General features: G+C 41.4%; 1 protein-coding gene across 1 annotated transcript in view; it reads left to right on the forward strand.

The window, feature by feature from the left end:
• Nucleotides 1-204: 204 nt before the first annotated feature.
• The window catches only part of PLXNB2 (plexin B2), an 83269-nt gene continuing 69076 nt past the window's right edge, over nucleotides 205-14397 (forward strand). The window contains exons 1-6 of the mRNA XM_086473542.1: nucleotides 205-1302; nucleotides 2969-3151; nucleotides 5812-5934; nucleotides 9461-9561; nucleotides 11743-11869; nucleotides 13580-13730. Of these exons, the coding sequence (XP_086329668.1) occupies nucleotides 205-1302; nucleotides 2969-3151; nucleotides 5812-5934; nucleotides 9461-9561; nucleotides 11743-11869; nucleotides 13580-13730 (1783 nt within the window). The remainder of the gene's footprint in view (nucleotides 1303-2968; nucleotides 3152-5811; nucleotides 5935-9460; nucleotides 9562-11742; nucleotides 11870-13579; nucleotides 13731-14397) is intronic.

Genomic DNA, 14397 nt, shown 5'->3' on the forward strand with positions numbered 1-14397 from the left:
TCCCCAACGTATTAAATTGCTAGGCAATTAGGACTTGAGGCTTTCCATAATCTTCATGATGTCTACACATGCATAAGGATAAGTGTGTTTGTGTCTGAAATCATGAAAGACGAAAACCTTCATGCTGCTGAATTTTGTGTAAATTTCATTTTTCAATATGTTTCATGTTTTTCTTTTCTTTCCCTTTTCAGGTATTACATGGAAATGGCTTTATGGATCTGGACACTGAGCATTTTGAGCTGTTTTTGCATCACCTTATGCAGAAATGAGGAACTGAAATTTTTTCAGAGTGCTACAGAGCTAAATCATCTAACAGTGGATAATGACACTGGGATAATCTATTTGGGAGTGGTAAATGCTCTGTATCAGCTCACAGAAAACCTGGATGTAATAAGATCTGTAGAAACAGGTCCAAGAAAGGACAACAAAAAGTGCACACCTCCCATTGATGAAAATCAATGTAAAGAGGCAGTACTGACTGACAATTACAACAAATTATTGTTGCTGAACAAGGTGGATAAAACAATTGTGGTGTGTGGAAGCCTTTTTAAGGGAATCTGTGCCATCAGAGATCTAGCGGACATTAGCAATGAGAAGTATTATGTAGACAGTAGCGGAGAAAAGTCCTTTGTAGCAAGCAATGATGAGAATGTATCAACTGTGGGATTGATTACTTCCTTGAATAACGACCGAGTGCTGTTTGTTGGGAAAGGGAATGGACCAAATGATAACGGGATAATAATCAGCACTCGGCAGCTCTACGAAAGGGATGGGAAAGACATTTTTGAAATGTATACAGACTCAGCAGCCGTTAAGTCAGCTTATCACTCATCAAGCACACAACAATTTGTAGCAGTCTTTGAGGATAAAAATTATGTTTATTTTATTTTTAATCAGCAAGAGAAACAGCCTGTCAATAACCGCACACTTATTGCACGTCTGTGCAAAGATGATGCCCATTATTATTCCTACTTTGAAATGGACTTGGGTTGCAAAGATGATGATGGTGCCTATGACCACTGTCATTCTGCTTACGTCACTACCCCAGGAGAAGAGCTGGCTGAGAGCATGGCTCAGCAGCAACAAACTACGGATGCTCTCTCAGATGATAAAGTTCTTCTTGCTCTCTTCAGCAAAGTAAACAAAGATGACGGCTCTCTAAAATCTGCCATGTGTGTGTTTTCCTTGCGGCACATCAATGAAAAGATGGAAAAAAACCGGAACGATTGCTACACTAAAAAGAATACCAGCTCGTTTTACAAACTTTTTGCAGCAGAAAACCCGTGTGCATCACATGGACTGGTAATATCAGTATCAGTTTTAGAATCTGTGTTAGAATTAGTGAAAAATATACAACTGCATGTTTTGGAGTGGCTTTGAGCTAAACTATAGTGAGATCAGATGACTGAAAACTCAAAAGCTGGATTCACTATAGAAATGGAATGTGGTTGGGGGTTGTGGAACAGGTCAAGCAAGAAGTGGGAAGATAGTCATAATTTTGAGTCTTTAAAAAAAAAAAAGACATCACATTCACAAATGCATTTCTTTTAAAGGTTTCCTTCTGGTATGGAAATTACTGAGTCAAATGCAGTGATTTGTTACACCCGTGATCAGCTTCTGGATGATGGCTATAGGCATTTCTGGTCTCAGCCAACATATTTATAATGTTTTTAAATGGTATTAAGAATCTTGTAGGTGATATCTGGAGTTCGGTGGTTTTTCTCACTTGGGTTTGAATTTTCAGAAAACTGGAAATATGCATCTTTCTTATATTCAGGTGGTGTTAGTACTTTGCTCTGTCTCAAAATACTTCCATAGCATGATGGCCATGTTCTTTTTATGGCTTGTCATTACTTTGGCTATAAGATTTTTGGTGGGCCCTGTTACACCCCTCCAGATACTGTTCTTCAATTTGTGACTATGTCTGAGAAGCAGTTTTCAGCATCTGTGGACTTTGCCCACACCACCCTATTCCCAGGCCCTACTTGTGCATGCCATTCGTTACTGCAGCCAACCCTAAACCAGGTTGAGGTGTTAATCACCTTAAAAATAACTCAGGCAGCTTTTAGGAGGATGTCTTAATTCCCCAACCTGAGCAAGGTACATGCTTGCATCAGCAGCTGTTTGAGCACAGCTTGAGAAGTGGTGTGCTACAGTCCAGGGGTAGGAGTGAGCACCTGAAGAGATGGGGTATGGGAATACTTTATGTTGGTGTTGACCCATAATCCTTCATCTCATGAAACCACAGCCCCCTCCCACACAATAGCTCACTAGCACTGATAAGAAGCCAAAAGAACACTTTTTGCTTCCAAACACTAGTGTTACTGCAGTATCCTGCATCTGACGTGAGCATAAAACATAGAAATCCTGCATGTGACAAGTGGAGCAGCCGTGGCTTCCGGCAAAAAGGAGGTGTGGATTTCAGATCAGAAAGATAGTCTCATTACCAAATATAGCAGGAAAAGCAAGGTGTGAATGAACTTCCTTCTGGTAGCACTCCCCAAAGCTCAGAATTAAAGCGCAGTGAAGAGGGAATGTGTTGAAGTTCACTAAACAGTTGCCAGTGGGTTGCTTTTCTATGGATAGCAGCAAATTAAGAAAAAAAACAGGATTAAAAAACAATCTTCAACACAAAATTGGTCAACCGAATTTATAGGACATGTTCATTTTAATTAAACAAACTGGTTACTTTTTAAAATGTGGTACTACTATGAAAAAGAAACAAAAAAAATTCTCTCCCCATGTCTCCTGGAAAGTGAAAGCGTTGAAGCAGTTTGCAATTAGCAGACTGTTTTCTGATTGCTGCCTGTTGGCTGGGGGAAAATGGCCAGACAATCCATTTCTCTCTTTCTACTCTTCTATGTCTGAGGGGTATTATACTGTCTGGTAATAGGGTTGCACTTCATTCTTAGCTAGGAATTAGTGATCTGAATGTTTAACGTTGCTCTGTATTGCTATTCCTTATTAGAATGCAAGCAAAAATTTCCCCTGTGGCTCCGAACACTTGCCGTACCTTTTGGGAAGTAAAAATGGTGTTATAGAGAAGCCAGTACTGCAAAAAGAAGGGATGAATCTCACGGCTGTCACTGTGGCTGTGGAGAACGGGCATACCGTGGCCTTTCTGGGAACGTCGGATGGTAAAATTCTTAAGGTAACAACCTGGACTTAAAAGACTGGAAGGTGTTTAAAAGGTCGTGAACTGTAGTGATAGCATACTTCTCCTCTAGAAGTAAATGGGATTTTTAAGATCACATACCAAGAGCAAATTCTCTTGGAGCTTGGTTTTTTTAATTTCAAAGAAAAAACGCATTATTTCTGACGTACCTCAGCTATCCAATACACAGATTGAATTAGCATCGCCTGAATGACACTTTTCCCGAAGGATTAGGTACCTACTGAGAGCCCTATATAAACAGCCTTAGGTAATCTAACAGCTGCTGTAGCCTTATCTCTATTCAAGCCCATACTAGTTTAAGAGCAACTTTTCATTTTGTAATTATTCTGATCGTTCAGTGAATAGAGATGGCAATACAAAGCCCAAGCTGTAGCTCTGCTAAATGCTGACTGTGTGGTGTGGGGCTCAAGGGTTGATGTGTTTGTGGTGTCAAAATGTCAAGACTGCAACACCAAACACATTTTGCTTGAAGGGGAGTGATGGCCATGTACCACTACGTGATTTGAGTTTTTAAGCTGAAACTGTTGGTTACCATAAAGGAAGACAACAAATTTGAACACCTTCAAATGCAAAGGCTCTGAGTTGAGAATTTTAATTTTACAGTGATAAAATAAATTAGTATTTACAAAAAAAACAAAAACAAATATTAGTTATCATGAGCAGTGAGCAATTTCTTTTCATGACTTTTATGCTTTGCTCACTGCTTTTGATGCCATATACTTCAAATTGAAATGTTTTCCCTAATGTGAATCTGTGAACTTGACTAAACACAGAATTTTCATTAATCATAGAATCATCTAGGTTGGAAAAAACCTTCAAGATCATTGAGTCCAACCATAAACCTAACAGTGCCAAGTCTCACCAAACCATGTCCCTAAGTGCTACATCAGCACCTCTTCTAAATACCTCCAGGGATGGTGACTCCACCACTTCCCTGGGCAGCCTGTTGCAATGCTTGATAACCCTTTCAAGTGAATAAATTTTTCCTAATGTCCAATCTAAACCTCCCCTGGTGCAACTTGGGGCCATTTCCTCTCATCCTATCACTTGTTTACTTGGGAAAAGAGACCAACACCCACCTCACTACAACCTGCTTTCACATGATTATAGAAAGTGATAAGGTCTCCCCTCAGCCTTCTTTTTTTCAAGGCTAAACAGCTCCAGTTCCCCCAGCCACTTCTCATAAGATTTCTTGTCTAGACTCTTCACCAGCTTCGTTGCCCTTCTCTGGACACACTCCAGCACCTCAATGCCTTTCTTGTAGTGAGAAGCCCAAAACCGCACACAGTGTTCGAGGTGCGACCTCACCAGTGCCGAGTACAGGGGCACGATCACCTCCCTACTCCTGCTGGCCACACTATTGCTGATACAGGCCAGGATGCTGTTGGCCTTCTTGGCCACCTGGGCACTCTGCTGGCTCATGTTCAACCAACATCCCCACGTCCTTTTCCACCAAGGAGCTTTCCAGCCACTCATCCGCAAGCCTGTAGCGCTGCATGAGGTTGTGGTGACCCAAGCACAGGACCCAGCACTTGGCCCTGTTAAACCTCATGTAATTGACCTTGGCCCATCAATCCCCCTGTAGAGCCTTCCTACCCTCAAGCAGATCCACACTCCTGCTCAACTTGGTGTTGCCTACAAACTGACTGAGGGTGCACTCAATCCGGTCATCCAGACAGTTGGTAAAGATACTAAACAGAACTGGCCCCAGTACTGAGCCCTGGGGAGCACCACTTGTGACTGGCCACCAACGGGATTGAACTCCATTCACCACCACTCTTTGGGCCTGGCCATCCAGCTGGTTTTTTACCCAGTGAAACATATGCCTGTCCAAGCCATGGGCAGCCAGTTTCCTCAGGAGAATGCTGTGGGAAAAGTGTCAAAGGCTTTACTAAAGTCTAGGTAGACAACATCCACAGCCTCTCCCTTGTCCACCAAGCAGGTCACCTTGCCGTAGAAGGAAGTCAGGTTAGGCAAGCAGGACATGCCTTTTGTAAACCCATGCTGACTGGGCCTGATCACCTCCTAGTCCTATGCTTGCCACATGATGGCACTCAAGATGATCTGCTCCACAACCTTCCCTGGCACTGGGGTCAGACTGACAGGCCTGTAGTCCCCTGGATCCTCCTTCTGACCCTTCTTGTAGATTTGCTAACCTCCAGTCAACTGGGACCTCCACGGTTAGCCGGGACTGCTGGTAAATGATGGAAAGTGGCTCGGTGAGCACTTCCGCCAGCTCCTTCAGTACCCTTGGATGGATCCCACCTGGCCCCATAGACTTGTGTGTGTCTAAATGGTTCACCAGCTCGCTAACCATTTCTCCTTCAATTATGGGGGCTGCATTCTGCTCCCTGTCCCTGTTTTCTAGCTCAGGGGGCTGGGTACCTTGAAAACAACTGGTGTTACTATTAAAGACTGAGGCAAAGAGGGCATTAAGTACCTCAGCCTTTTCCTCATCCTTTGTCCTTATGTTTTCCCCCACATCCAATAAAGGACGGAGAGTCTCCTTAGCCCTCCTTTTGTTCTTGATGCATTTAGAAAAACTGTTTTTATTGTCTTTTACAACAGTAGCCAGATATAATGATATTTGGAGGGAAAAAGCAACATTAACAACCTTTCTTTCTTCCATGAAATAGGTGTTCCTGTCATCCACTGCAACTGAGTACAGCTCTCTTACTATTGAACTAAACAAACCTATAAAGAATGACCTGGTCCTTGACCAGACCCAAGAAAATCTGTACGTGATGACCACACACAAGGTAACAAACATGTCTTGTTTGCATTAAGGACCAGGTTCATTTTCACTTTTTCTGCAACTTTACCTGAGATTTATACATTTCTCAGGTGTTCCTGGAATTCACCCCATTTGGTGGGGCTCCCCCCGCTGTGTGTGTATGAAGACCTTTCTCAAGTCTAAGCTTGGTTGTTGTGACTTGAGAACTTTTATATCCTTGATCCTTAGCAATTGGGAATGGGAAGTAAGTTCACCTCTAAAGCTCTCTTATGGGGTCTATGAGAAGGATGAAGCTGAGATGTTTGGCACCAGCATGCCATGGAGTCGGGCAGCCCTAGCACATGCAGCAGGAACAGTTAGACTTTGCTATGAAAGGTACAGGCAGTCTTTTCTAGGTTCCCCTTCTCTATGCTGGCAGGTGAGGCACAATGGAGGTTTGTAACAAAAGAAAGAAAAAAAAGCGAGTAGGAGGTGAGAGGGATGCCAGGTTGCTCCTTCACCTCCAGCTGTAACCCTCTTCTGACACTTCTGTTTGTGGTGGCTGGAGCTGCCATCCTCAAACGCGTGGTTCAGCAGCTCTCCAGAACAGAGTGGGTGACAGGCTGTGGCCATCTGCACTGACAGTGACACACAGAATGGGACGTGGGAAATGCTCCAGCAGCAGAATGAGGGGGGCTGTGAAAGGAGAGTGTTTGGGAAAAACAGTGCAAGAAGAATGTTCTTTCTCTGTTTTATAAATGGTCTAATATAAATTCCTGCTGCAGGAATGTTATATTCTAGCTGAAGGTTTTCAGACTAGAAGCCTCATTGGAAAAAGTGCCAGATAAGCGACTGATAAAGCATTTAGTAATATGACAGTTTGGGTTTTTTTGAGTAGTTGATGCTTCTCATTTGGCTTCTGTTCGGATTTGGAACAGAACTCCAAACTTCAACATTGTCCACAAAAGCCTAGGCAGCCTGGCACTCCATTTGACAAGCTGTCACATTGCTTAAAAGCACTGAGGTCTCCACCAGGCTATGGCGTGAGCTGCTGGGCAGTGTAAGGGATGGCAGCAACCTTGAAGGAAGACAAGTTTTCTAGTGGCAGTCTGCTTGAACTGGTAAAATTTAGGAAGGCACAGACAAATTTTTCAGAGAAAATATGCAAAAAAATTAATTCCATCACTACAAAATGTTTAAATTTAGAAAGCATCAGATTTTTGCCAAAGAAAGGATTTCAGTTTAATCTTTTCCAAGTAGCTCTCATAGACACTACATTTTCTGAATAATGTGAATAATAGTTTTCTTTTACAAAACCTGTTCAGCTTAAATATGAATAACTAAAGTTGGGAGCTCTGTAATGGCATTACATTACTGTCATCTCCAGGAGTTAATTACAATGAGCAGTCCCACCCACTTTTAGAAGCAGATAGACAGGAGGAGAATGGAAGCCTTCGGAGCTGGGAGAAATGAAGTACAGTAAGCCAGAGGAGAAGAATGAATGCTGAAATGTGCACTTGTGGGTTAAACACGGCTGGGAGTTGTGAGAACAGAGATATCAGAACCCTGCCCTGGGAGTTAAAATGGTTTACAGTTATTTAAAATGAGGTAAACAATAAAGGGCAGGCTAGCTGCGCTGATAGGTGTGCTTACTGCTAAGCTACCTGGCAGATGCAGCCTGCTCCAGCATTTGGAAACGAGTTGCTTGGGCTCTGTAAGCACTTGACCAAAGAGAAAGTGCTGATATGGTGGATGATAACTTGAAGCAGCCTATAAAAAGAAATCAGATCGAGAGAAATACAGGGAAGAACGATACAGAGGTTAAGAGCCATAGTGAGACATAAGCTCTTACTTTCCTCTTTCACTTCTCCTCCCCCTTCTCCCAGCTTCTGTGGCTGTGTCAATAGCAATGGGTGGGTTGGAGCAAATGCCTTCAAAAGGCAGCCCCCTCCTCCCTGCTCTGTTCACAGAGCTTGGGCAGAGAGCAGGAGAAACCCCTTGCAGCTTCTTGGGGGACTTGGAAAGGAATGTACCACACCTGCTGTGGTCACGCTGGTTTGTTACATCACTGGTAGAATCCCAAATTCCTTATGGTACATATCAAACTGGGAGGAAAGCAGAAGCCTGTGGCAGTCACTTACCACAATCACTTGCTTGTTTGCTTGTTTTAGCTTTTACCACTCTCTTCGATTACAAATGCCAATTAGAAAATCTCTAAAATTAGTTTCTCTGCATTTTGAAGCTGGCTGTAAACGGAGCTGCTATTTGTTTTTTTAAATCCTTTAAGTTTACATAAAACTTGCAGAGACGGCAATCTCTGGGGCTTGTTTCTGCCTGCCAGAATTATGAAATAAATACTTTGTCATAAAAAAGCCATTCACTGGATATTAAATTACTCATGGGTACCAGTTAGTGAAACAGAGTGCCAGTAACTGAGCTCCAGTTAGGTAAGAATCTGTGGAACAAGAAAATGCTGAAAGGGTAAACCTCTGTATTAACAAATGCAAGAAAACTACCCAATATTGACATTTTCCTTAAGTGAGTCAGACCGAACTCCAAATGTGAAAGAAAAAGGCCAAACTCAGACTTTCAAAGTAGCATTGGAATTGCCAGTTGTTTTAAATGAAAGGATAAGATAGAAAAAAGAAAACGCGTCTCAGAGTTACAGTTGCTAGACTTTTTGCACTCTGTGAAAGTGAAACATAGTCATTGACAGGAAGACGTATGTCCTGTTCTCCTCTTGCATCATTTCAGCAGCATAACTAAAAGGGATGGTTGTGTGCCGGCTCCTTTTTCTGTGCACCAAAGAAAGACAAAATTGTTTATTCTCAGCACCAAAGGAAATCAAAACGAGAAGCCGTATATTTACTGGGAGACTGAGACATGAGAACTGATGATGCTCTTTTTTCCTGATGCTTCCTGTCATAATTATTTCCATTTTCTTTCATGAAAGTATTGCGTGGTGGAGGGTTATGCATGGAGAAGTGCAGTAACCCGAAGTGCCCTGGCTCTCTCATGCTTGCAGACTTTCTGAAATGCCTTGTGGCTAAAAGTGCCACTGACAATCACATTTCCAAACGATTTCGTCTCCATGCCAGTGATATGGAGAGGAGAAAGCTGTGTTTAAAAAATTATCTAGCCAGTCCCAAGTTAGCCTTTTGAAAGTATCCATCCTGCAGTAGCTGTTTCTTAAATTCAGAGTTGTTGATGCAGTTTCTGTCCTGCGGTGGCTGCTGTAACGTGGATTTCCAGAAGTAATATAACTGGAGGAACTGAAAAGTGCAATTTTGTACAAGTTGCTCATGCTTCTTGATTATAACAATGATGTCCTATGTTACTTTGAAGAGACATCAGAGAATATTGGAGTGAAAAAAAGCAGGAAAAGTGTATGAATTTGGACTTTGTTAAGGTGCAAATAACCAGACTCTGGTTTTGCATGTATTTTCTTAAAATCAAGCTGAGCTCTGATCATAATAATACAAGGCCAGGTCTTCTGCCACAGGCAACAGTGCTGTACAACCCTTGTGCCTTCTTCAGATCTGTTACGGTTTGCCTTACTTTTGGTTCTCTAGGTGCATCGGCTACCTGTGCAGGACTGCAACAAATATTCAGACTGTGAGAAGTGTACTCAGGCGAGGGATCCATACTGCGGCTGGTGCGTGAGAGAGGGCAGGTGAGTGCTGCTGGTATTTTCTCCAGTGCAGGCAGTGGAATAGGTCAAATTTTGACACGTGCTGTGGGTTATTGCTCGGTGTAGCAATCCTAGCTCTTTGTACTCATCCTTACACTCCTGATAGTGATGTAATTTTATCACACAAACGTTGATATCAATCTTCCATGCACACAAATAAGTCCCCGTTGACTTCTGCAAATGTGGTTTGTTTGGGAAAAGATACACTTTTCTGCTGGTACTGAAAATCACTGTACTTCTTCTAACTGCATGCTTTATCGCTCTCTGAACTGTAAAGTCGAATGTTCTACCAGAAATTAAGAGTGCTTCCTATTTAAAATTCAGAAAATATAGCATATATTTTAAGTAGAGCAGGAAAGTATGAAAAAAGAACGTAAAAGAAAAAACTGTTCATGTCTGAAATAAAGTATATAGCTCAAATGCTGGTTTTATATAAATGTCATCTATCAAGATGTGTAGCTACACTGAACCTTCACCTAACTGTAGGAGAGCATTTGGCTGACTATCTGCAGAGGTTAACTGAATTAATATTCAAACAGATGTAAACTAGGACAGCACTGAACAGCTCTGGAATGTCTCTTTTTTGCACTCTGCATTGATTGGAGTGGGGAGAGGGAAGAGCTGTCCTGCAGCTCTCTTTTTGACTACTAAGTTAATTAACCCCTTGGCATGAGTGGTTGGGAATTCGTGATTCTAAGTACTTGGTGTTGGAACAAAGGGGCTATTTAATTATAGTATGCAGATGAATTTCAGGCTTCTAGCTTCCTGTCTGAAAATGTGAACTATCACATTAAGTTACCTATCAGCCTGATGTGTAGCGTAATATGGAGCACTGCAGAGAAACTCATGCAGTACATGTGGGTTTATGTAATATACTGTAACTCTTCCAGCCTGGGTTTCGTTTGCTGTGGATGAAACCTGGGGATTTGGAATGTACACCTCAAACTCCTCCTGGGCTGCTGGGAGTTGAAGGCCGTGTCATATATCATACAAAAGGCAATTTTCTCTAGATTTCCCTTCAGGTTTCTGATATGACCACTGACCTCAATATCTCAAAATATTAATGGTCTTTGAGAACAGGCAAACACAAATTTTTGCATTTGCTAGTATTTATTTCCAATGGGGAGAAAAAAAAGTGTTTAATTTCTAATATTTTTCTCATCTGCAGCAAGTTCTGTCTCATGGTCACGTGCAGCACTTAATAGTGTGTTTAGGGGTATATTTTATGAATGCAGACTTTGAATGTAAATGATTTATTTAAGGGTAGGGTTGACAGAACTGTGCAGCAACTGCACTGTGTTGAAGCCCCTGATGAGTTAATAATCTTCTGCTACAGCAGCCAGAGATCCTACAGCATTTTCTCCTAAACTTTGCACTGAATGGAAAGAATACGCGTGAGACTGTCCCCACACACACTTCAACAAGCTTTTGTAGCCACATATGCAGCTTCTGCACTGCAGCATCTCTTATTTCTGTCCTTCCTGTGCTTGAGCTGGGAAAATCTCCCAGTTTTTTTGTTGAGGCTGCACAACCGCTATTGTCTTCCCGTAATGGTAGCAGTGCCCTCGCAGAGAGAGGTCTTAAATAGTGGCAGGAGTTAATGAAAACATTCACTATGAAAGTAACATTTCTAGTGATACCGTTTCACAAGAGCTCTCTGCAAGCCTGTGTCCCCAGCAATACTTCTCTATTGCATTTTACTCTCATAAGTGGAGTGTTATTACTGGCAACACATAGGTGTCTGCCACCTGACCTGCAGAAAAAACAGGCTGTGCCCACTCATTCAGGACTTTGTTATATATTACCATGAGGGTTAATCTGCCTGCTTTCAGATCTTCAGGCAGTGGCTCCATTACCTGGTGGCTCTAGTGCTAAATATTACTGCCTCTGTATAGATTTGGGTTGTCTAATCCAAAGTAGTGTCCAAAATAGTATAGGTATGTTGCCCAACTTGTTTTTGAGATCTCAAACCATCGATACTTATTCCACTACTTATTCTATTAAATATTCTCTAACAGCAACCTGAATAGTTAATATTAAAGCAAATTCCCAGTCATCTTGTGTTGTAATTTCAGGTTCTAATCCTGAAATTGTTGCATAGTTCAGAGAAAGCAGAGTCCAGCTATAATTTTGCTTTACTTTGTTTTTTTTCCTGTTTGTCAGGTGCACAAAGAAGACAGACTGTGGAACAGCTGATGAGGAGAACCACTGGCTGTGGAGTCCAAGTGGCACATGCATGACTATCATTAGTGCAGATCCTCTAAATATGAGTCGCAGGGCCCCTGCTAAGGTATGTCAAGAAAATACTTTCCCTACATGTTCTTGAAGCTCGTTGATGTGTCAACCAGGAAGATAAATATCTGCATTTCTTTATGCACAGCAGAGACTAGGGATAGGATAGTGTTTTGTGTATCTCGGTTGCTGGCATTTCTCACAGTACTCTTTCTTGCCTGCTGTTTTTGCAGGTTGCAGTTCATGTTTTCTTCTGAGAAATGCTCCTTTTGACCTTCTCTGTAAACTAAAATGGTGCACTAGTATGGATGATAAAGCACTTACATTTATATGAATATTATGAAAGTGTTGCACAATGCTGTATAACCCATAAAAAGTAATTGGTAGGGGAGATTTCATGCTGCCCTTTCAGCTTATTTGAGCATAAACTTAAGCAAGCAGTGAAGCCATAAGCTGTTGCTTTAAAATCAGCAGTGGATTTGCCTACACAGCGAAGTTTGCCTGGGTACATGGAGAAGGTAAATTCAGCATGCAAAACGACTCTGTGGCAACAAAACTGAGAATTCAGAGTGTGATCAGGGTGTCATAGCTTGCTCTAACTCCAAATGGAGCATGTCAGTGCAGACTGAGGGCTTCCTAGGGGCGCTTAACAAGCAGTCAGTAAAATGACTTTTAATCCCTCTAATCAGAAAGAAAGAGACTTTCATTCAAGTCACTTTAATCTCATTCCTAAATGATGTAAACAGCATTGTGTTAAGGCCATTTCTATGTTGAATAAAAATGTTAGTAGAGTGTAACCAGTCCACTTAAAATCCACACCTTTTCTGAGTTTGGATCTTGTCAACTTATATCAGCATCTGAGGCCAAAATACCTAAAACCCAAAACAAAACCCAGCTTCAAATGAGCATTTACATGCTGCCTGTAACATCACTAATGTCACTGTCTCCTCATGATTCCCTTAATCACCAAAAAAACTTGCATCTCATAACATAGTGGGCTGGTTTCAGTGAGAAAGGGATGATTGTCAATTCTACTGGCAATACAAAATGGAAAAAGTTAAACTGAATAATTAACATACCTGAAGCATTAAATCAAGGACAGCATCCAAAATGTCATTTAATTTTTCTCCTCTTTCCTTGCTAAGTTCTCCCATTTTATTTTGCTGTTTCCAACATGTACTGTGTATTGATAATTTCCTTGGGGTGGTTAAGATCTCACCATCACTCAGAAATCCTTTTTCAGCAGCAATGATAGATCTCAGTGGGTTTCTTGCGTGTACATTGAGTCTTGAGGAAGCCACTTCTTTGTTCAGCCCTTTTGAACTCCAGCTTTTCCAGCCCAGCCACCCTTGCTTTCATTATTCACTAGTAACACCTAAGGTTAATGTAATTTTAATTTTGTCAGGCATTAACCACTCTGTTTACTGGTGCTAAACTGGATGCTGAGAACAAGAATAAAAAGCTTTGGGTGTGTCTGTACAGACATTTTTGTTCTAATGTAATGCATTGACAGGACAAGAGGTTTTTATAAAAGTGTAGTTCAACATAGTCCCAGCCTGGAAAAATTGGTAGGGGTACAAAAAAAAAAGATTAGCAAACAGGAGAAATAAAAATTGAAAAGGAGAACCATCTTCTGTGATATCACAGAATATCACTGCTAGCCAAAAAAAAAAAAAAAAAGGAGCAGTTTAAATTCTATGACCATAAATCTTACTGGGTTTGGTTCATTTCTTTCAAATATTTTACCCTTTTTACATTTTATTTCCAGGTGGAACTGACTGTAAGTCCATTGCCAACTTTAACTGAGAGTGACAAGGTTTTTTGTACATTTGGTGAAACAACCCATGATGCTCAATTAAAGGAAGGGGTTATTATCTGTGATCCGCCTGATATAATTCCTCCAACACCAAAAGGTCAAGGTAAAAGCATATTGCTTCCCTCCATGTATAACAAGAGGACAGAACACAGCCTGCTGCTTCTAGTGGGATGCTCTTATATGAGCTGCATACAAGGTTTTTTTCCTCTTCCAATCGCTTTCCCCAAATAGTCTATTGCTGAACTTTGTCTATTCCAACATTTTTAAAAAAAAAGGTTTGCTTAAACTTTTTCCATTGCTATATATACAAGCTGTAGCATTCCCAATGTTTCTACCAAGAACCTGAAACTGGAGCTTGCCAGAGGCATAGACATGGAGTTAGAAAGCTTCTATTCTGTATCCCAAACAAAAAAAACCCAGCTACTGTAATCTTACCCTAATCAGTCTGAGTTTTGGGGCCAGAAGAGCCACATAGGCATTTCAGATGTGAAGTTTTTCATCTTTGATGTCTTAGTTTTACTCTAGTCAGCTGTAGTTCAGTGGCTTGTTTTCTGTCTGTGTCACAAGGCCATCCTTTCTCTCATAAGGCCTTCTGCCTCTTCTACTATGTGCCCTTCAGCTTCTGCAATAGTAAGTCCAGTGGAAAAATCATATAATTAAAGTCTGTATCATTGTTCTGAACCACTGATTATATGCTTAAGGTCTGTTGCAAACCATAATTCGTGTGCCATTTCCTAGATAGTGCTTTATTCATGCGTTCATGTTCATAT

The sequence above is a fragment of the Leptosomus discolor genome, chromosome 1 (assembly GCF_034619465.1).
Source record: "Leptosomus discolor isolate bLepDis1 chromosome 1, bLepDis1.hap2, whole genome shotgun sequence".
NCBI lineage: Eukaryota > Metazoa > Chordata > Aves > Leptosomiformes > Leptosomidae > Leptosomus > Leptosomus discolor.